The sequence below is a fragment of the Silurus aristotelis genome (assembly GCF_946808225.1).
Source record: "Silurus aristotelis genome assembly, chromosome: 10".
Classification (NCBI taxonomy): Eukaryota; Metazoa; Chordata; class Actinopteri; order Siluriformes; family Siluridae; genus Silurus; species Silurus aristotelis.
This window is the reverse complement of record NC_139583.1, coordinates 21,118,600-21,143,026: the sequence shown is the minus strand read 5'-3', so window position 1 is coordinate 21,143,026 and position 24,427 is coordinate 21,118,600. Positions and strand designations below refer to the sequence as shown.

The 24,427-nt window shown below is 38.8% G+C and overlaps 1 protein-coding gene and 1 long non-coding RNA gene across 3 annotated transcripts in view; one reads left to right on the top strand and one right to left on the bottom strand.

Moving 5' to 3' along the window:
* Positions 1 to 24,427, bottom strand: part of LOC310732402 (cilia- and flagella-associated protein 337-like) — a 55,060-nt gene that overhangs the window by 29,550 nt on the left and 1,083 nt on the right. For both annotated transcript variants that reach the window (XM_083552894.1, XM_083552895.1), the window contains exons 2-9: positions 22,184 to 22,286; positions 20,658 to 21,098; positions 18,971 to 19,147; positions 16,701 to 16,872; positions 6,608 to 6,775; positions 3,220 to 3,368; positions 2,703 to 2,936; positions 2,353 to 2,517 (exon numbers count right to left, since the gene is read on the bottom strand). In XM_083552894.1, coding sequence (XP_083409020.1) covers positions 2,353 to 2,517; positions 2,703 to 2,936; positions 3,220 to 3,368; positions 6,608 to 6,775; positions 16,701 to 16,872; positions 18,971 to 19,147; positions 20,658 to 21,098; positions 22,184 to 22,264 — 1,587 coding nt within the window. In that variant the 5' untranslated portion in view covers positions 22,265 to 22,286. The remainder of the gene's footprint in view (positions 1 to 2,352; positions 2,518 to 2,702; positions 2,937 to 3,219; positions 3,369 to 6,607; positions 6,776 to 16,700; positions 16,873 to 18,970; positions 19,148 to 20,657; positions 21,099 to 22,183; positions 22,287 to 24,427) is intronic.
* LOC310732598 lies at positions 14,884 to 17,432 on the top strand. The gene is made up of 2 exons (XR_014535531.1): positions 14,884 to 17,040; positions 17,232 to 17,432. It is a non-coding gene; the product is annotated as an uncharacterized lncRNA (long non-coding RNA).

Genomic DNA, 24,427 nt, shown 5'->3' with positions numbered 1-24,427 from the left:
TTTGTGGTCGCTGCCTCCACCTGGGTGGCACCCACGATGGCCCGCGGGATCCTGGAGGGAAGTCCGGAGAGGCAGTGCTGGAGGCAGTGAGGGCTCCACTCCAGGATGTCGCACGGGTCCCAGGAACACCTCGGCGCGTGTTGTTGAAGCCAGGGTCTTCCCAGGATCACGCTGACAGTGGAGTCCTCAAGCACCATGAACCTGATCTCCTCCTGGTGGAACAGTCCGACCTGTAGTGTGATCGCCGGGGCACAATACTTCACCCAGCCTCTCCCCAGCGGGCGCCCCTGGATGGTTTGCACGGCTAAGTCCTGGGAGCCCCTCTCTCGGCGGAGCTGTAGCCGGTCGAGGCAGTCCTGTGAGATGAAGTTCCCTGCGGAACCGGAGTCGACCAGCGCCCGAACCGATAAAGAGAGAGCAGGCGTTAACAGTGTCACCAAGAGCTTAGATAACGGAGAGATTTCAGTAGGAAACGGGACTGAACTCACCGAGGCACGAGATGGGCGAGTGGGGCAGCCGGCGATGAAATGACCCGGCTTCCCGCAGTACAGACATCTACCCGTGGCCAAGCGGTTGTTTCGCGCTCTCTGGGTCAGCCTCTGGGTTCCGAGCTGCGTGGGTTCGTCCCCTGAAGCCGTAGGCGCTGAACGTTGCATGACGGGAAATGACGACGTGGGCAATGGTGGCGAGCTCCGGCATGCCGCCAAACGCTGTGCGAGGCCGATGGATTTCTGTATGAAATCTTCCAATCCCACCGAATCCTCGTGAATGGCCATCGCCTGCTTTATTTCAGGAGCCAAACCCTGCCGATAAATACCGAGCAGCGCTGACTCGTTCCAGCCACAAGATGCCGCCAGAGTGCGAAAACGGAGGCTGTAATCGGTGATGGAATCCTCACCCTGGCGCAACCCGAGCAGCTGATCCGTAGTGGAGAGGACTCCGGGGGAGGTACTAAACACTTCCCGGAAGTGCGCGGTGAATGCCGTGTAGGAATACACCACCGGTCCTGCGGCTTCCCAGAGAGATTGGGCCCAGGCTAACGCCTTCCCGGAAAGCAAGGTGATGATGAACGCAATCTTTGCTCAAGCGGTGGGGAAACGCTGCGGCTGCATCTCTATGAAGAGATCCACTTGCATCAAAAACCCGCAGCATTCAGATGGTTCGCCGGAGAAAGTAGAGGGAAACGCCATTGGAACGGGTGCGGGGTTAGCGGCGGCGGCACTATCCCGTACCGTGTCCGATGTGGCGCCGGCGTGTGCGTCCATCTCCAGGTGAGGGGCGGCGCTCTCTCTCTCCCCTTTGTTGTCGGTCCGTTATTCTGTTACGCACGGACGAGGCGGAAAGCGGAGCTGTGCAAAACCAGGGTTTTAATGACAGATGATGTAAAGTCCAATGAGCACTCACACACCCAGAACAGAAACCCGGAGCGAAGCGGCGAAAGCAAAAGGGCTGTATCGAAAGTAGCGTGTCGAAATAGCAAGCAAAACTGGCAGCAGAAAGGGAATCGTAGAGCTGACAGCTTGAGTCCATAAGGGCAATAACGGACGGTGTTGGTGGGAAGCGAAGCTGCTTATATGGGAGGGAGTCTGATAGAAGTCAGGTGCGCCGAGTTAGTAATCAGGCAAGAAGCTCCGTGTTGGCGGGGCATGTGCGGGCGGGAGTGCAGGGTGCTCCCTGACAGCTGCATTATTATACAGTGAGAAAAAACTATTAAAAAATAGTTGCCAGCGGAAGTAGAAATCCAGCAAATGTATCTAAGATGATCAGAGAAATTTAAAAGAAGAAACGAGCTCTGCAAGCTTTAGCAAATATATAAAATGTTGACGTTTATGGCTTTCCTTTGAGAAAGCCATAAAGCCATCCTTTTTTGTTTTTATGGAAGGGTATCTAGAAGAAAGCCTTTTATCCGTAGAAAGCACATGCAAGCATGACTTCTCAATGGTTCCCAAGAAATCACAACAGTTCCTTTGGAGAAGTTTTGTTATTAAGAATATTTGACGTAAAAAATCTTTAAATGAGAACGAAGCAAAATTTGTAACTTGACTCATAAAAACTCAGAGGAAATGTTGACTTCAGATTGTTGATGCTTAAGGTGCATCTATGAGCTGTTAATTGATTCGCTGTGCTGACTTTTAGCTTATACAGTACATAGCCTTTTCGTTTAAATACATTAATGTAATAGTGGAATCTATTATATCTTATATTATTTGATGCTAGATTTACAAATTTATTTTTATGACCTGATAAACAGATGATGTTTTGAATGTTTTTTAACTGATGGCTTCTATCTTCTGATTTTCTAATTGCTATAATACTATAATTGCTTGTACTAATCCACTTGTGAACTCTGACCTTTACTGCTCCATCCGTGCCGGCAGTGAAGAGTCTTGTCTGAGTCGCATCCAGTGCCATGGTGGTGATCTCAGCATCGTCATGGCAACGGGGAAAGTGCTTGACCTTCTGTCCAGTGTCCATGAGCCAAATCTTCACACTGGAGTTTGCGTCACTGCTGATAACCTTAAAGGAGCACAGCATCAACGTGGTAAGGATTTGTAGTGTGTGTGTGTGTGTGTGTGTGTGTGTGTGTGTGTGTGTGTGTGTGTGTGTGTGTGTGTGTGTGTGTGTGTGTGTGTATGTGTGTGTTTGTGGGACACAAGTGTCTCCTAACACATGAAGGTTTTATGGGGTCAGAGCGCCCCCACCTGTCTAAAGAGAGAGTTATAGAGGACACAGGTGACTGCGCTCTCATGACTCATCACGCTCTTTCTATCCTCCTTCTGTGCCTCGAGGAAGAACAGAGAGCTGTTAAAGGAAAGGAAGAGGCGTGATCGCTCCTCGTGGAAGAAAAGGAGTATTTTACACTCAGGAGTTTTAGGGAAGAGTCCTGCCACATTCTGGACACACAGATGAGTGGACACATCCCACACCCTTAAGACCTAAGAGAGAGAAAATATATAAACAAATGTGCTTTTACTCCATTGCATCTGTGTCAATGTTCAAAAAAAAATCCTTCATTTCATGTTTTTACCAGTGAACATATTGACTCTAACCACTCAAAGCATGAAAATGTTTGAAAATTAACAATTTGTATAACATATCTGGTTTACAGACTGAAAGATGATTCATACTTGAGTATTTTGACAAGACATTTTGATATTTCCACGAAAACAAGCATGTATTTGTGTTATTTCTGTACCTCAGTCTACCCTTCTCTCTCACCTTGTCTTTAGAAAAGCTAATCAGCTGTTTTTTGCTTATCATGAATTGAACTGCAACAACACTGGTAACATGACCTTGAAGGATGCCAGCAGGCTTAGAAACCAGGTAAGGGTTCCAGAGGCACACTTGGTTATTCAGACCTGCAGTAGCTTGGAGACAAACAGCATATTTTTCAAACAAACATGATTCCATCCTCCAAAATAAAAAATAAAATAATAAAGAAAATGAAAAAAATCACATGTACATAAGTTTTTTACAGCCTTTGCCATGACACTTAAAATTGAGCTCAGGTGCATCCTGTTTTCACTGATCATCTTTGAGATGTTACTAGAAGTTCTACAACAGTCCACTTGTGGTAAATTCAGTTGATTGGAAAGGCACACACTTGTCTATATAAGGTTTAACAATTAAAAGTGCATGTCAGAGCACAAACCAAGCCATGAAGTCCAAGAAATTGTCTGTAAACCTCCAAGACAGGATTGTATCAAGGCATAGATTTAGGGAAGGGTACATAATAATTTCTGCAGCATTGTAGGTCTCAAGGAGCACAGTGGCCTCCATCATCCTTAAATTAATGAATTTTGGAACCACCAGGACTCTTCCTAAAGCGGGCCACCTGACTGGGCCAAACTGAGCGATCAGGGGAGAAAGGGCTTAGTCAGAAAGGTGAAAAAGAGCCCGATGGTCAATCTAAAAGAGCTCCAGCATTTCTCTGTGACGAGAGGAGAAGCTTCCAGAAGAACAACCATCTCTGCAGCACTCCACCAATCAGGCCTGTATGGTAAACTGGCCAGATAGAAGCCACTCCTCAGGAAAAGGCACATGACAGCCTGCCTGGAGGTTGCCAAAAGGCATCTGAAGGGCACTCAGTCCATGAGAAACCAAGATTAAACTCTAAGATAACAAAGGAGTGGCTACGGGAAGACTCAAAAATTTTTTGAGTGGCCCAGCCGGAGCCCCGATTTGAAACCGATTGAACATCTCCGGGGGGGATCTGAAAATGGCTGTGCACTGACAGTCCCCTTATCAAACCTGATGGAGCTTGAGAGGTTCCGCAAAGAAAAATAGGAGAAACTGCCCAAAAATAGGTGCGCCAAGCTTGTAGCATTCAAATAAAAAAGACTTGAGGCTGTAATTGGTGCTAAAGGTGCTTCAACAAAGTATTGAGCAAATGCTGTGAATACTTATCTACATGTGATTTTATTTTTATTTATTAAATTTTTTTTATAAATTTGCAAAGATTTCTAACAAACTCCTTTCACGTTGTTATTTCGGGGTAATTTTGAGGAAAATAATGAATTTAATCCATTTTGGAATAGAGCTGTAACATGAGAAAATTTGGAAAAAGTGTGAATACTTTCTGGATGCACTGTGTAAGTGCATTTATAACAGCTGCATTTTCTGATTTCCAGATTAAGGTCTGATGATTAATACTATACAGTGGGTACGGAAAGTATTCAGACCCCCTTAAATTTTTCACTCTTTTTTATTTTGCAGCCATTTGCTAAAATCATTTAAGTTCATTTCTTTTCCTCATGAATGTACACATAGCACCCCATACTGACAGAAAAACACAGAATTGTTGACACTGTTGCAGATTTATTAAAAAAGAAAAACTGAAATATCACATGGTCCTAAGTATTCAGACCCTTTGCTCAGTATTTAGTAGAAGCCCCCTTTTGATCTAATACAGCCAGGAGTCTTTTTGGGAAAGATGCAACAAGTCTTTCACACCTGGATTTGGGGATCCTCTGCCATTCCTCCTTGCAGATCCTCTCCAGTTCTGTCAGGTTGGACGGTAAACGTTGGTGGACAGCTATTTTTAGGTCTCTCCAGTGATGCTCAATTGGGTTTAAGTCAGGGCTCTGGCTGGGCCATTTAAGAACAGTCACGGAGTTGTTCTGAAGCCACTCCTTCGTTATTTTAGCTGTGTGCTTAGGGTCATTGTCTTGTTGGAAGGTAAACCTTCAGCCCAGTCTGAGGTCCAAAGCACTCTGGAGAAGGTTTTCGTCCAGGATATCCCTGTCCTTGGCCGCATTCATCTTTCCCTTGATTGCAACCAGTCGTCCTGTCCCTGAAGCTGAAAAACACCCACACAGCATTATGCTGCCACCACCATGCTTCACTGTTGAGACTGTATTGGACAAGTGATGAGCAGTGCCTGGTTTTCTCCACACATACCGCTTAGAATTAAGGCCAAAAAGTTCTATCTTGGTCTCATCAGACCAGAGAATCTTATTTCTCACCATCTTGGAGAACTCCATGCGGGTTTTCATGTGTCCTGCACTGAGGAGAGGCTTCCGTCGGGCCACTCTGCTATAAAGCCCCACTGGTGAAGGGCTGCAGTGATGGTTGACTTTCTAAAACTTTCTCCCATCTCCCGACTGCATCTCTGGAGCTCAGCCACAGTGATCTTTGGGTTCTTCTTTACCTCTCTCACCAAGGCTCTTCTCCCCCGATAGCTCAGTTTGGCCGGACGGCCAGCTCTAGGAAGGGTTCTGGTCGTCCCAAACGTCTTCCATTTAAGGATTACGGAGGCCACTGTGCTCTTAGGAACCTTTAGTGCTGCAGAAATTTTTTTGGAACCTTGGCCAGATCTGTGCCTTGCCACAATTCTGTCTCTGAGCTCTTCAGGCAGTTCCTTTGACCTTAATGATTCTCATTTGCTCTGACATGCATTGTGATCTGTAAGGTCTTATATAAACAGGTGTGTGGCTTTCCTAATCAAGTCCAATCAGTATAATAAAAAAATTTCTGGACTCAAATGAAGGTGTAGAACCATCTCAAGGATGATCAGAAGAAATGGAGAGCACCTGAGTTAAATATATGAGTGTCACAGCAAAGGGTCTGAATACTTAGGACCATGTGATATTTCAGTTTTTCTTTTTTAATAAATCTGCAAAAAGGTCAACAATTCTGTGTTTTTCTGTCAGTATGGGGAGCTGTGTGTACATTCATGAGGAAAAGAAATGAACTTAAATGATTTTAGCAAATGGCTGCAATATAACAAAAAGTGAAAAATTTAAGGGGGTCTGAATACTTTCCGTACCCACTGTATGTCTCATGTACACACTCAAATGAATGATTTATGAATAAATCCATATTGATCGGCTTAATAAATAAGACCCAATTTATTCTTATTCGGTTACATCACTCTTCACCTGTGTAAGCTTTTTACCTCAAAATATGCCTGTACATTTAAAGCTTCACTGTAAAAAAAAAGGTATTCGTGTACCAATGTTCCTAACTGTTCCATTGACTTAACCAAAAAAAAAGTGTTCTGTTCACATATTCAGTAGCGGAGTAAACAGAAATCAGTTACTTTTGTAAATGACGATTATTATTATTATTATTATTATTATTATTATTATTATTATTAGCAAAATACCAATGAGGTTCAGTCCTGGGTGATAGTCCAGATCCATAATTCCTCTTTCTATGTTAAAAGCTGCGATTCTGAGAGGGCGGGCCTCGGTTTCTTTCCATGCCAGCACCATGCTGTTCTGAGCAGAACCACTGCAGGAGACAAAGGCTTCCAGGGTGCCAAGGAAACGTACTAGAAGGCAGAAACACATCTTACACATGAATGAATAAAATAGGGAAATCCAAAGCATTAAGCAGAACACATAAGAATCAGGAATGTAGAATTCTACAGAGAAAGAGCAAGGCAGGAGATGCAGGCCTTCAGAGGGATATGATAAAGCACTGAAGGGATAAATTACAATAAACATGATCTAAACAGTGAAACTAAAACATGTGTAGAAATAAAAATGAGTGCACCAACACAAAACACTGCTGCAAAAAGAGTTCATAGGGTTCATAGGGCCATGAAATCACACTAAGGCTAGAAAAAATATTGAAAGGAAACATCACAGATTATATATCACATCAGAATCCTCAATCATACAGTATATACTCAGTACTGTGTTGGTATATTATTATTGCTCTGTATTTTACTATCAGGACAATAGCTATAGAGGATGCATAAAAAGTTATCTTATACTTTTAGAAAGTGGATTGCAAGTACTATTTGAAACCATAATCATACTACTCTCTCCCACTCCCTGAGTGGTAAGCAGACCACAGACTACATTCATCTACTTCAGAGAAGCAATGCCAACATCAATGATGACCTCATTGTTGAACCCTGACCATGCCAGAGACAGTGCTTGATGACAGCTTACTGGCTGGCTTTGCAAATTCTTGTTGCTGATCATTCTAAGTAAACCATTTAAATTAAGGTAATAAATGTGACTGCCAAAAAAAGCCTTTAGCTGCTGTCTGGCCAGCCAACCAAGTCTGCTCTCTGTGTTATCAATAAGCTAATGATGAATCATTGCTGACAAGCAATGGCTTAGCTGTGCTAGTGCCTTTCCGACAACACAGAGACAGTTTCGATCCCGAACTTTACTACCTTTGGACACTCAACTCCCAACTGTTGCCAAATTCTTTTAGGGAAAGGTAGCTAATGCTTGCTCAGAAAATTTGCTAGGAGTCAAAAGCTGATGTCAACATCAATCATCATGATAGTTTGCAAATTGAAACTTGTTATTCGAGGGGAAAAAAGACTTTTCTACAAAAAAGACTTTTAGGGAAAACAACATATTACAAAATGCTACAATTTGACCTAAGAATGCAGATAAATAAACCAGTGGCAGGGTATAGCCAGTAAAAATAGGTACAAAGGAAATGGTTATATTTTAAATTACTCGTTTATACATTTTTAATATATTGAAAAACTGTTTTAAATAAATACCAAAGTACACAGGGGGAAAACTTTTAACTTTATAACTTTTGGGAACATTGGTGATCAGGAATTGGTCATTGGGGACAATAGTGATCAGTGATTAGCCTTTTGATGTTAATGTTAGTTAGTAATTGGTCACTGAGAAATAGACACATGAAAATACAACTCAACTATTCACTCTGGAGGTGAGTCAAATTAATCTGTACTCACAACTCAGTAGTTGTTTCTGAACAAGATTGCTACAGTTAGCTGCTAAAGACTAAGGCTACAAGAGTGGTACTGGGGCCAGGTATTGATGTCAGTTGAGGGGGTCTGAGGTCATCATTCTTTTTCACTGCTCAGGTGTTCAGTGGGGTTGTGGCCAGGACTCTGTCCAGTTCTTCCACTTCAACCTTGGCAAACAAACTTGGACATCCTTGGTGCATAATCATTTTAAAACAAGTTAGTTCCAGTGGAGTGCAAATCTTTAGAAATCTTAAGTGTGAGTCCAACGTTGTGTAAACAATTTGAGAAAGACCCACTGAAGTTTTGTCTATGTAGTGCACTCCAATTATTTATATTTTTTTTTATCAAGGAACAACCAAGAAAGACTGTCTGTTTCTTTTCTCATCCAACACGTCAGAAGTCAAGCTGAACAAACGTCAGTGTCTACGCTTGAGCAGGGCGTGGCCGGTTCGCTCCCCCAACTTTAGCGAACGCAAAAAGGCGGCACGTATCTGTGCCAACGAAACCATCTGAGCCTCAGACAGGTAGCTCTGGAATAAATCATTCAATCAAAAAGTTAAAGGAGCAATAAGTATCCATGTGAGACTATCCACTGAATAATGCTGAGTATAATCAAATAAGATGTGTATACATTTGAACATCCAACCCTCTAAAAGAACATTTGTTTGCTAGCTAAAATCCAAATTACTATTTAGCACAATTTATAATAAGGGATAATTGCCCTATGATTGATTACCAACCCATCCAGGGTGTATTCTTGCCTGGTGCCCTGTGTTCCCTGTGCTCTGAATCAATTTTGACCCTGATCTTCATAAAGCAGTTAATAAAGATAGATAAATGGTGGATGTGACTTATAGTGGAAGATCTTAGCATTAATGGACACACAGAATATCCTAGTATCAACCAGGTGTCAGAGAATCATAGATACATGTATAATACATAGACACATGAACAATAACAAGCTATTTGAAACCATCCTGGATGAAGACATCGGTTCCAGAGCCAGAAGCACCAATAATGACCTACTTCAGACTCAGCACTTTCACACATCACTGGGCGTTTTTGTGTGTATGTTTGTACATTCTACAAGGCATCAAATGTACACTGTAGCACAAAATTGTATGGGGGGGAATCCAAGAACAGGGTGGAAGGCGAAAGCTAAAATACATCACTGTATCATAGTATATATGTCACAATTTTATTCTTTTAAAAAATTTATAAAAACAAAACAAAAGGACAATTATATTCTAAAAAATAATAACATACTGGTTAACTGGTAAGCCATGTGATCAGGTTAGTTAGTGTATCTCAAAAAAGTCTGCAATACCTTATATACAACAGCAGAAATACAACAATTAAATAAACAAAGAAAAATATGCTGCCTGGTTAGACATTTTGTTTGACCAAATATTGAAGTAGAACCTTTATAGAGTTGAATATTAAGGCCACAATCAATATTTTAAGAATTAAGCATCAATCTATTTTAACATCATGAAGGATATGTCAAACATCTGATAAGATAAATGACTGAACTCTCCAGAAGATGCCTTGGTGTTGCTGAATGGAATGACTTAGGAAGTGAAACTGGAAGAAAACTATGTCTCAACTCCTATGCTTCCAGTGCGCTTTTGGTTCACACACATCACTACATCAAACAGACACTTGACAACTGATTCACCAGCCCCTATTTTATCTCTTTTACCAGGATGAATAAAAAAAAAAAAGAAAGTAAGTTCCAGAAAACAAAGGCAAAGAGAAATCCCTCTTGGAAGATCAAAAACCAGGCACTTCATACTCAAGAGGTCAAAGAAACATTATGGTTAAGAGAAAGATGCCTTAAGTGACTGCCAGGCCCCAAGGCCAGCTCACAAATAAACGAGTTGTTTCAAACTCTCTCTCTCACACACACACACACACACACACACACACATACACACACACACACACACACACACACACACACACACACACACACACACACAGTGTCTAATCCCACAAAGACACTTCAAAAGGATCTAGCCTTTAGCGGGGGAAATGAAGTGCACAGCAATGTTCAATTAACAAGTCTGTTTAATGTTTTCTTCTCTTGTGTTTGTTGTTCTTGTTTACTTCAACTCTGATTCTCTCTATAATCACATCTGCATGCACACACACACACACACACACACACACACACACACACACACACAGTGCTGCAGCGAAACACTAACAACAATATACAGGCCTATCAGTCTATGAGGTCCTGTATGAAATGAATTGATAAAGGTGTATAGGTCAAGAGGGGACATATGGGTGCAGCTAAGGACAAAAGGATCGAGAATTTATACTAAATGAAAATGTAATATTAAATGTAAGTATGATGTAGATTATGTAAAGGTGGAAGTATATAGCAAAAAAACAGTTTGGCAGGTAAAAGTTAAAAGTTAAACTCACCTTTATTTTTTTAAAATAAAATTAAGATTTATTTAAAATTAAGAGTAAATAAAATACTAAGTACTTATTACTTACTTTTAAATGTTCTTAAGCATTACAAACTGTATTTATGAAACATTAGGAACTTTAGTATTTGTTAGTGTCCGATAAAATATCTCAAAAATATTTTTTTTTCTTTCATTTTGAACAAACTACACACTCAAATTTGCCATACAGTATATAAATATAAGTAGCACAGTGTAGTTTGCTAATGACTAAATCATAAGTAAAGTATAATGTACATAAATATTTTTTAGTATGAATTAAAATGTAATCTGCTGCTTAGCCTATTTATGCTCGGATTAGGGAAGCAAGTTTAGTATGAACTTGTGTTAGCAAAGAAGCACGGGTTAATTAACTATGGCTAGCTATTAAATGACCATAATTTCCGGACTATTAAGCACACCCAAATATAAGATGCACCCACTGAATTTTACAAAGATTTTTATTTTGAACATAAATACGCCGCACCTGTCTATAAGCCGCTTCAGTGGGAGCGCGATTTGATATAAAGAGTTTCATTGGTTCACCTGCACCCGTTCGGCAATTTCACTGGTCTAATGTTATGGGGCTCAGTTTTTTGGCTTGAATCTTGTGAAACCGGGAAAAACCCAGGAAAAATCCAAAATTGCCCGCTTTATTGTTTAAGCCGCGGGGTTCAAAACGTGGGGAAAATACTGTATTTCATTTTACCTTAACATGTATTTTGACTAACATTTACAGAATAAGAGCTAGGGCTGTAAATTAAGTTTGACATTGCATTCTAGTAGCTTATCTATCTTCAAATGCACATAGCAAGTTATAGCAATTAACTTGAAGCATGAGAAGGTCACCTCAGATGATACATTGAAATGATTCTTCAACAACAAATTAATTTGATTGAATGCAATACACTAAAACAAAAACTAAACTGAGCCCATTCTATTGATATCTGGCATTACTGGATAGATGAGAGAGGTGGGGAACATTACTGTTACCATTTATAAGAAGTCTAAATATGCAAGAATTTATAATACAGTGGAACCTCGGAGCTCGCGAGGGTTAGGGACCAAGACGGGTCGCGAGTTCTGAATTTTCGCGACCTTTTGATACTCCCCTTCCAACCCAGTAAAAACCCAAAGAACACTATACGAAATCAATTTAAATGAGTAAATAACACTATTTCACTCCATAACACTTAATTATTAGACAATTTTAATAAGATAAACCTTGATTAGAAATGTTAAAACTAGCGTTTTGAGCAGCTCGCGGTTGATCTGAATGAGAGTCGCCGGTCGAAATGAAAGTCGCGAGCATGCGAGGTCGCGAGCGCTGAGGCCGCGAGCTCCGAGGTGCCACTGTACTATAAGTAAGCAACAAACACACTAAAATCTTTACATATTGTAATGAACTGTAATTTCAGAAGGGACATAGATTGGAAACCGATCTCAATAAATTAGAGATGATGATAGGTAGAGGTGATGAAAGACCAAGACAAGAAAGGTTACAATTTCTTGGGTTAGGGTGTGCCTGATAATCAGGTACAGCCTTATTATTTCCTAAATCAAGAATTCTTAAACTGCACATATGTGTTTCTTTCATTTGCTTCCCATTCTTGTTTCGTTCTGTTTAAATCATTGCGATTATTGTTAATCTTCTATTTGTGTGTTTTATTAATGTATAATTTATTCTCTCTTTAATTCATCTTTTATTTTTAAAGATGTAGAATATTTATTCTCACTCCATTTAAGCCTTTAATCTAGTCTCTACTGGATTCTTCGGGAGGACATGTGAAGAAACGGTGCATCTTCATAAATGACAAACTTTCATAAGTTTCTGGTTGAACAGTCCAAAAAAGGAAGAATCAATGGATCAATGAGGCATCAATTTTTGGGAAGTGCCATATGTTGAAGTAAACTTTGTGTTTACTTGCTAACAAGATTTTTATTGATGAAAATGTCTGGTTTATTTATTTGGATTACTCTCTGGTTTTTCCTTTGGTTTGATTATATAATGGTTTCTCATGTTCCGATCACTTATGTTATGAATCAGTTTGATTGTTGGTTCTTGTTGTAAATCTAGATTTTGCAAAGTAGCTGCCTTAGGAAATAGACCCTCACTCTCCCCTGTGTATGGTCTGTTAATGGCATATCTTATATAATACTCAATAGGCAAGTAGGCATATGATATGGGAAAAGGTATGGGATATATGGGGTTATTCAAGCGTTTCACAGCTCCAGGGTCTCTATTTCAATCCTGGGCTTGATTTATTGCTGTTTATCTTACCCAATGGATTTCCTCTGGAGTTTCTGGTTTCCTCTCACCTCCCAAATCATTCAGGTAGAAAAAAATAGTGACACTGAATGATTTCTAGGTGAGAAAATGTGGGCAAATGAATGTACCAGAAAGGGCAGCTGTGTACAAGAGCATACATGAGCAGGGCTGGTATGTACACCTGATAGCAGGTTAAGATCAATATAAACAGATGGTGACATGTGTCTAAAGATTAAATCAAGTATGCACAGGGAAAAAAAAAGGGGGGGGGGGAAGATGTGTACAGCTGTGCATTCAATATAGATAAAAGGCAGTTGAAACAGCAAAATTATAGCAAAATGTAAAAGAGAAATTCTAGTGATTTCAGTTTAGCAACTGCTGCACATTTCGTTCATTATCCATTAATGGTTGTGTGCAGTTGAAATAATATATTTAAATAAACAATTTAAAGTAGAGAGTGTAACTTTAGCTATAAAAATCGAAGAATGTCAGGCAAGGCACATTTCCTTACGTGTAAAACTGCACAAATTAGAATCTCTTACGAGTAAATATCCATGTGAACTATTGAATAATGCATTCATTATTTAATTTGAAGATCAATATATTAGGTCAATTGTAGCACAAAAAGTTTAGTAAAAAGAGAGGACATAATTAAAAACAAATGTATTACATTTACACTCAACTGCAATCCAGCAAAGTCAACAGTACAAGAAAAACAGAAAACTCAAAGGAAGCCAATACATACAATGCATCCGGAAAGTATTCACAGCGCTTCACCTTTTTCCATATGTTATAGCCTTATTTCTACAAGAATTAAATTAATAATTTTCATCGATATTCTACAAACAATACCTCATAATGATGACATGAAAAAGGAATGTTTGAAATCTTTGAAAGTTTATTAAAAACACCATAGATTCTGCCATCTGCATTCTTCTTTGCAGAACCTCTCAAGCTTCTTCAGGTTGGATATCTCCAGAAATGTTCAAATGGATTCAAGTCTGGGTTCTGGCTGGGCCACATTGTCCCATAGCCACTCCTCTGTTATCTTTGCTGTGTGCTTAAGGTCAGTCTCCTGTTAGAAGATGGTCTGTCCGTGCTCTGGAGCAGGTTTTCACTAAAAATAACTCCATACATTGCTGCATTCATCTTTCCCTCAATCCTGACTAGTCTCCCAGTTCCTGCTGCTAAAAACTTCCCCGCAGCATGATGCTGCCACCACCATGCTTCACTGTAGCAAGGGTATTGGCCAGGTGATGAGTGGTGCCTGGTTTGCTTCAGGCATGAGGCTAGGCATTGAGGCTAAAAAGTTCAATCTTTATTTCTCATGGTTTAAGAGTCCTTCAGGTGCCTTTTGGCAAACTTCAGGCAGGCTGTCATGTGCATTTTACTGAAAAGTGGCTTCCGTCTGGCCACTCTACCATACAGGCATGCTTGGTGGAGTGCTGCAGAGATGGATGTTCTTGATATATAAAGGTTTTCCTCTCTCCACAGCGAAATACTGGAGCTCTTTCAGAGTGTCTATCGGGTTCTTGGTCACCTCCCTGACTAAGGCCCTTCACTCCCCGATCGCTTAGGCTCAGAGGTCTACAGACAATTCCTTGGACTTCATGGCTTGGTTTGTGCCCTGACATGCACTGTTAACTGTGGGACCTTATATATACACACAGGTATGTGCCTTTCCAAATTACGTCCAATCAACTGAATTTACCACAGGTGGATTCCAATCATGTTGTAGAAACAGCCAAAGGATAATCAGTGGAAAAAGGATGCACCAGAACTGATTTTTAAGTGTGATGACAAAGGATGTGAATACTTATATACATGTCATTTTTATTTTTATATATATATATATATATATATATATATATATATATATATATATATATATATATATATATATATATATAATTTTGCAAAGATTAAAAAAAACTTCTTTTATGTTGTCATTATGGGATATTGTTTGTAAAATAATGAATTAGATCCATTTTGGAATAACGCTGTAACATAACAAAATGTGGGAAAAGTGAAGCGCTGTGAATACTTTTCAGATGCACTTTATGTCAAGAACATGCAAAACTTCATACAGATAATAATCCAATCCTGGAAACCTAAAGCTTTGAGGTACAACATTGCTACAGATCTCAGAATGTAATTAACGTTAAACTAATACATTTTTGCATTCAGTTTTAAAAAGTCAGTTTTTAGTGTTCTGGGAAAACAAGAACTTTGATGGAGGGAGAATCAGAAGCTTACTACTGTGAAAGAATGATGACTTGAATACTGGTTTATGAAATCTTACTTTTGGTTTTATACTGAGAGCCAGCAAGATATATTAATTAATTAATATTAAATATTAAATAGTTTGTATAATTGTAAATAAGAATGAAATTATTACAGTTTTTTTATTTTATAAATTAAATAATCTGTTCATAATACTTGGACTCAGTAGTCATTAATAAATAAATGTGAGCATTTTATATCCATTATAGCCAGCAAAGATATCCTTTTGATCCTTTTCTGTTTTCTTGACTGCTGTGTCTGAAGTTTCCCATTTCTAATGCATTATTAGGCTAATAGAGCTAATGAGGCTAGCACACAGATTACTGTTTGAATATTTTATCAATGATATGGTAGATGTATATTTTTCCAGCAAACAATGGAAGATCATTCAAACCCTTTTTTTTGGCTATGACACTAATGGCATCTCTACACTCACAGATACACATAAATCAGGAAAGTAAGAACTAGATTAGATCTCTACTGTGAGCACAACTGGAGTGATATTAAGTGTAAGGAATGCATTTTGAACACAGCGTTGATATGAATTTCGAAAAACTGATAAATGCTGAAACTGATACTGATACAACAAAGCCACCATAATGAGTATTTCCTTCTGTTTTCCCTGCAGTGTGTCTAACTTCTGAGCCATAAACAGCTTCTTAGATATAAAACCTTGAAGACCAATTGCAAAGTAATGAGATTAATTTGCAAGCATACACTTGTTTGTATGTTACTTGTAGACGCATTTGATGAATCCCAGTTGTACAAAAACTAAGGTCTATGCGTAAGAAAAAGTTCAGTGGCGGGTCGCCAGGGCCCGCAAGCCCCTCTCTACTGAATTAGACTCTATCAGAATCACTGACTTATTTTTCAATTAATAATTCAATTAATAATTCTTTGTCTATGAATATGTTTAAAATTATTCCCATTAGAATTTTCTCTTCAGATGCAGTGCACCCAAGTGTCTGAATGAGTTTCTATTCAATCAGATTTCAGCAGTCACATTACACATTGCCGTAAGAGCAGCGCCGTGAGCACTGTGGGCTTTTTTTTTTTTTTACCATAACTCTATGTTGCCTGAAGATGTCATTTTAACCAATAAAACTGCAATTTGGTCACGCCGATGCCCACTCGCAAGCTTCAGAACATGTCAGCATTTTCACGTACTTTGATTGGATGGTCAGAGAGCATTCAAGTCAGCGCTATCAAAATGCATTCATAGTTTCTATAGCCATGACTTCATAATGATGGTATTAGAAAGTAGATTGACTCAGGTAGGACACCACTGAAATGCACAGCCTGCCACTATCTAAGATGTATCTTATCATTATATGTACCTTGGCCTTAAATTTACCCAATATTGATAACTGATTGCCATTCTCATTATGTTGATGGTGTGGCATTCTGTATGTAAATTTCAATGTATCTTTCATTCACACTAACTGGAGAAGTATTGCTTTTGTCGAGGACATACAGGACAGACAGACAATGTGTTGCTTACCGCATCTGACCCAGTGTGCAGCATGTGCATTGTGTGTGACAGTGTAACAGCAGCGATGGCGGTTCTGCTGTAACTCGCTCCACTTGATATTGATGGCAGCGTTTTGTTCCACATCGGCACTTGGCCTCTCGAACAGAGAGATCCCCGCCGACCTAAAACATATAGCACTCACCTCAAACACACACACAAAATACAAACAGTAAATTTAACAGATGAAGGCCAAAAGCAGAAAACATCATGTCACAGATAAAACTGTAGACTTTGAACTGTAGAAAATGTTTAACATATTTTAATTATTGTTTTGAGGTAATATTGGTGATTTATAGTAAAAGCTGGCATAGTACCATTTATATAACTTATGCTTGTACCAAAAGAGTTAATAGGTCAAGAAGGTCACATACTAATCAGAGAACAGAAGTTCTTTTTAATGTTCCTAGCCTGACATAAAACTTGCAGAGGTGAAAAAGCCAATTAAATATTCTATTAAAGAAAAGGTACTGTTATTATATATTTTATAATGAAATTTTAAAGTACGGGTAAAGTTACCAGGCTAGAAAATCTGCTCAAGTAAACGTAAAAAGTAGCTCATTTAAAATTTGCTTAGAGTAAAATTTACAGAGTAAATTTTTGAAGCAGCGGGGGGATTCTAATGTAGTTCAAAAAAGGCAAGGAGACTAGTTTTTTTTTTTTGGTAGGAATACCTTTAAAAATAAAGTGCAATAATATAAAAAACACTGCAGTCCATGACTTTAATGTCCTGTTATGCAATAATTATGATAATGAGAGAAATCGCAAATGCAGATTTATAATTTAGACAGTGAGCGCAGGCATCAAACAACTTGTAGTTCAAATTTTTGTTCGATTTCGCATTCAGCTTGGTCTGCATCACTGGTATCAGTCTTATCCATTTCCATCTTTCTTTCTTGTGAGTTTAGCGGGTTTGTTTTTCTGCCATTATTTTTGTCTTATTTAAAGAGAACTACACAAAAAACTACTCAATTACAGTCAATGTGAGTAAATGTAATTCGTTACATTCCACGTATGAAAACTTGTTTGTTTGCTCCTTTGATTTGATTATAGCACTGCTGAGGATAAGCAATATATCAAATTCATATACTGTGTATATACTGTATATATACTGATCACCCGCACAATACAGTGCCCCTCCTGCTACAGGTGAAAATATGTATACAAGCAGACAAATGTACAATGAACTTGTTGGTATATTTTGATTGGCAAGTATACATGTAAATATATAGAAGAAAGTCAATATTCAGTGTTCCTTAATCTGTCCTCATCTACTGGGATTTCCTTGTGTCTTGATCTCAAGCCAGCTATCCAACATTGTTCTTACCTCTACTGTCATTGACACTACTCTCTACATTTACACTTCTGTTCTCCAACTGTATTTAAACCTGCCCATACCTGTTCTGACTTGCACTTGCATTCACATTTCTTGTCAACTGGACAAATCCGTCCTCCCACATCGCTGATGTGTATTTCCCCTATCCTCACCTGTCCTCTCACTGTACACATCTGCCTTTTCCCTTGTTCTCACTTGTAAAAATTTGCCCATAGCCGTTCTTGGTGACCTTTTACCTGTACTCGCATTCACATCTCTCATCAACTGTTCACATATGTCCTCCCACTGTGCTCATCTGTCCTTCGCATGTTTTCAGTAGAAGAACCTGTCCACACCTACTCTGACTTTGCACTGGCATTGATATTACTCCTTACCTGTAAATATCTGCACTCACATTGTACTTATCAGTCTCCACCTCTCCTGACATATTTATATCTACCCTCCCAATATACTAATTTTCTTCTTATTCCTCCCATCCTCACATGTACACATCTGTCCTCCCATCATATTCATCTGTCCTCCCCTTGCCCATACAAGTTCTTCCTTTACTAACTGTCATATCTGTTTTTATCGACTGTACTTTTCAACTCTAACCTCTCCCCCCATGCTTTGATACCCCAACCCCTCCATGTGTCTTTACCAATTGTGGCTTATCTTATTAGCTACTTACTGGATGATTTCTGTACTCATCTGCAAACACCTGTTTCATGTTCCCTTTGTGAATGAAATCAATAGAATATGGACAGACGGTGTGTGTGACCAAGATATTCAGATTGATTTCATTCTTTGTGTGAGGATTTGTGACCCAGCAAATATAAAATGAATTTAGTTGGTCATTAATATTTGATAACTGATCAAATATGTGTGGCAGGTAGTGGTTCCTGTTGGAAATCATTTCAAAGCTTACCTGTCCTGCCACATCTCCAAAGCTGAGGACGGCATTTTCAGGTCTCGCAGGATCGTACCAATAATGTAGGCAGATGGGAGTGTGTCGCAGGCTATGAATTTTATATTGACAGCTGAACTCTTGTTTTGAGAGCAGATCATAAAAGCATATCTCCTTACTGGTGAAGGAAACAGCGAGCTAAAGCAGAGATCGGAAGACAGGACAGATTAAAAAATGACATATATGCATACAAAATAACTCAAAGGAAAGAGAAGCAATAGAAATAATTTAGTTATATGAATTTTACATTTTAATAATTAGATTAAAATTTCTTGGAAAGTAAACTAAATTGTTTCTATCTCATTAAGATAGTTACAGTACATATGGATTTAAGCATAGAAAAAACAAATAGCCTTTTATTATATGAATTGGCAAAACCCTAGGCTAGAAAATTTTGCTACGGAGTGTGCCGATGTGGCAGAACCTGATGGCAGATAAAGCAGAATAGCATCTCAGGAGCAAATTAGGTTTAGAACCTAGCTCATGAGCCCAGCAATTTGTGGTGCTGGGGCTTGAACCTTTGACCGTTTGGTCAGCAAGAGCCTTAAGCACAGAGGCACCATATGTAGAGTTAATAAGCAAAGCTGGCATCAATCAGAAAAAGAATTCTTCATTTTCTATTATTCTTGTTCAGAGCACTCTTTCTTACTACTTTACACACATGTACATTTAATATACACACAATATTGCCAAATGTTTGCAGACACCTGGTCATTAGTATAGTATGTGCTTTTTTAACATCGCATTCCACATTCAGTCCCAATTTGCTTTTATAATTCCCTTTAGTCTTCTGGGATGCTCTTCTGGGATGTTCCACCAGATTGTGGAGTGTGCTTGTGGGCATTTGTGTTTATTAGCCACAAGGGTGTTAGGAAAGATGTAGGCTGAGAAGGCTTGGGGTGCACTTAGTATTCCAATTTATATCAAAGGTGTTCAGTACAGTTGAGATCAGAGCTCTATAGCAGGCCACTCGAGATCTTTCTTTTCAAACCATGTAAACTATATCTTAATGCAGCTTGCATTGTGCATAAGGGCATTGCCATGATGGAACAGGTTTGGGTTTCCAAGTTCAAGTAAATGTAATTGTTTTTAATACCGCATCCAAAGACACCCTAAACAATTATATAAGGTATGTACATGTACAAAGTACTACCAGTCTATTACTGCTTATTTATGTTGCACACAGTAGGCAGAGATTCAATCGTTCTTGTTATGAAGCATATCATGACAACACAGACTTGTGGCAACAACAGTGCTGTCACGCATTGGTTGTCAATGAGGGGTGGATTAAAGAATAAGAAGCTCTGTAATGTATCAATAGGTGCACCTGTGTGTGGTCAAGTAGGCAAATGTATTTACAGACATGTACTGAATGACTCAAGGATCTTTATGAAAGCAATGTTTATTCCTCACTTCCCGATTTCGGCACCAATGGTAGTTAACAAGTGCACCGAGGAAACAGGAGGCAGGCTTTTTGAAGAATATGACTAGGTGCTTTATCATTTATATTTTAACAGAAATTAACAAGTGATAAGGTGATCCAGTGAAACTTTGCAAACAAACAGTGAGATATTCTCTTAATTTAGCACCTTACACTTTAATGTTTATTACATAGTTATAAGATGATTATGTCTCTCAATGTACTTACTTTGTGGACGTTAGGCAGCACCACCAAACCCGTAACCCAGAGATCTTTGGGTTTGACTGAATCATTGTGGAGCTTGTGTTTCTTGAGAAGTGTTAGATTATCAGTCCACATCGCCATCATGCCCTCTTTACTCACACTTAAGTAGCAGCCAGTGCTCAGGTGAACCAGACTTTGGATTTGCTCTCTGTGAGGGACATGTAGAAGTCGAGGCGAGCACCAACGTGGCACTGCAGACATGGTAGCTTGCTCTTGTCTCTCTGAAAGTCCCAGAAGAAGGTAAGATGCGAGGCGATGCCAGTCCACCCAGCCCTCCCTGGAAACGTCCACATTGTCAAATAAACGCTCGTATTCCTCTCGAGAGCCACGGCCAATCACGGAGTGGAACTGTTCTACAAAATCTTCCCTCTGCATGGGCGTTGAATCACCAGAGCCACTGCACGTCTGGAATAAAAAAATAATAATAAAATTGGGTTTAATATTTTAACGGAAGTAATAAAACATAAGAATAACTCCAGTCAGATATAAAGCTTCGATATCAAAGATGTGTTTCTGTTTCGGAAAGTTGTTGGTTTGTCCAAGGAACAAATGTAAAACAATAACCTGGGATGAGAAGTGATTTTTAGACAATAAAACTGTAGGTCAATAATACATCATTATATTCCACAGTGCTGCCTGTGTTTACCAATGTTGAAATATTGGTATTAATAACTGTCAGAGTTTTTTTTGCAGAAGCCAAAAGTTTAGAAAATGGTGGTTAAAATAGAATTTGATTCAATGATCAAACTTCAGAATAATGCAGAAACACCACAGTCTCTCAATTTCACAGAATCAAAGAACACTTTCTATGTGTATGCCAAAGCATAATTCTTACTTTTACCTGTTTATCACCTCTTCTGGATATGTGCTTTTATGGAAGACCATTTATACTAAAATCTAACGAAGTCGCCAAAAAATAAAAAATAAACAATGAGAACAGTAATGAAAATCCATACTTTAAATAAAAGTAGTCTAGTATTATCGAATGATCGCTTCAATGTATTTATACATTTCTTTATTTCACTTCAGTTATTGATTTCAAAACAGCCTTTTTTTTGGTTTTCCAGTTGGGACAAGGTAAAACATGTTTTTTTCTTTTTTTTTTTACCTATAGCATGTTTAATTATTAAAATGTCCAATCATTTAAGCATTTTTATTAAAAGAAGAAGAGAAAGAGGTAGAAAAAAAAGTCTATGTCTAGTCTTAATTATGCCTTTTTTTATTATGCTATTGTCAATAATCATTAAATAAATATTGTGAACTGCTGATTTTTAACTTATTTGACTTATCTTTTATTTACTTATTTTAGACGCATATAAAATCCCATACCTACTTTCCTGAACATAAGTAAGATGGGGGGGAAAAAAATGGAAAGATCAAGAAGTCCTTAACCTCATAATCCAAGCTTCCTTACTCACTCAAGTGCACACACACACACACACATATTAAAACACTGTCTCATCTACCCTGCTAAAGCTCACTGATCTCACCTGAAACAGCTTCTGCATCTTGATGAAGTCCTCTATGCTCAGCCGACTCTCAAGCATCTCCACGTCCCTCCCTGTTGCCATGGTTTTAGCTGTCAATCAAAGCCTAGAGGACACAAGTGTGCATTTCCTTTGGGTAAAAAAAGGCAAAGTTCACAAAGAGACCAACTCTGCTACCCAGCACAGGATTAGTCAGAGATGCAACACTGAGGTGAGAGTTAATGAATCCAGACTGCTGGGATGCCTTGAGTAATGTTAAAATCTCTATGAATTATCTACACATATTAGGGTTTTTTTTTTTTTTTTGTAACAAAATAAACAACTAAAACTAGAACAGAATTAAGATGCAGATAAAAGATGCACCCAATAAAATGGCCTGGCAGTGACCCTTTCGAGCAAAAACTCCGCAAAGAAAAACATCTACAAAGGAACTTAAAAAGCCTGACTTCAGAGGAGGAATAAGCTTAATATGAATTTTGAGAGCGGCCTTTTTACCAGCAACTCTTGTGAAGAGGGTTTAGACTGAAAGATGAATCACCACCGAGAAAGAATAATGCTGGGGATACAGTACAATCCTTTTTTATTTTTTTAAAGAAAGGGACAACAGGTCTGCAGCAATTTCCCAAAGAATTTCCCCTGAATACATGGACAATGTTGAAAGAAGGATCATATAAGAACACAAACACATGCTTCATTTGAAAATCTATAAATACATTTCTAAGAAATTAACTGGTAAACCTAATTTTTAGATAAAGCAAGTACATCAGGACCCACTTCTCTCTCTAGACCGTACCTCTGTTATCTCAAAGGGAAGCATTAGATATTAATTTATTATTTAAAAAGGGACATTAGTATAGCCAAAGGGTGTATATATTTAGGAGTGTGCCATGGAACATCAGCTCATAGTCAGAGATAGAAAACCTAGAGTTTTTTAAACCATTTAACTGTCCCTAGTCATCAAATGTGTGTTTGAATGTAAAAAAAACGTGCCATAGATACACACATATTAGATTTAATATTGTTTTAATACCATGAATCATAAGGTTTCTCAGAGGTATATATATCAGGAATCACTGAGGCTGTGATTCAAAATGTAATCTAGCATGTATTATGCAGGAATGATCATTTTATATGACTTTCTGTTATTCAAATGCAACAGCCAGATGCAGAATACTTTTTGGTTTTAATGCAAAGAATATCGAGTTAACTGTGCCTAGATGTAGACAGAAATTATGCACTGAGGCGCTGGGGGAAAAAAAGATTTAGAACTTTTGGAACTGGAGTACAATGCAAATAAAGTGCAAATATTACTAGCACCAAGCATGGGGTCCCTGGTGTTCTATTGGTTAGGATGCGGCGCTCTCACCGCTGCGGCCCGGGTTCGATCCCCGGTCAGGGAACCAACCCCAGCCACTCTTAGTACCGGTCCCAAGCCCGGATAAATGGGGAGGGTTGGGTTAGGAAGGGCATCCAGCGTAAAAACATGTGCCAAATCAAACATGCGGATGATCCGCTGTGGCGACCCCTAACGGGAGAAGCCGAAAGAAAGTTTATTACTAGCACCAAGCATAAACAGTTGATATGTAGAGATTGTTGAATATGTAGTTGGTTTTTAGTTTTTATAGATCCATAAGGTCTGCATAAGATTTTATCTGAACAGTTCAGACCTCGAAACCTTTTTAAAATTGTCTGATTGAATCCCCACCAATTTTGGAAAGTGTAGTCTTTATACACTATATAGATTGTGGACCCCCGACCATTTGATTCAGGTGTGCTTAATGTCACATTTCACATTTAATCCCCACAAACACTTTCACTCTTATGAGATGTTCCACTAGATTTTGGAGTGCACTTGTGTAGAGATTTGTGATCATTCAGATACAAATCAGATACTGACATTTGATGAGGAGGTTTGGGGTACATTCAGTGTTCCAATTCATCCCAGAAGTGTTCAATCGAATTGAAATCAGAGCTCTATAGCAGTCCAATCAATTCCACTCTATTCCTTTTTAAACCATATCTTCATGAAGCTAGCTCTGTGCACAGGGACATTGTAGTGCTAGAACAGGTTTATTTCTCCTAGTTCAAGTCAAAGCAGAAATAGTAAATTATCTGCCTTTGACTTTGTGGTAATGGTTTGGGGAAGAAGCACAGATGGTTGGAAAACTCAGGCATCCCAATTCTTATTTTCTAAAATATTATCCAACCATTATCTGAAATTTTTTTTTATAAATCCTTCACACTCTT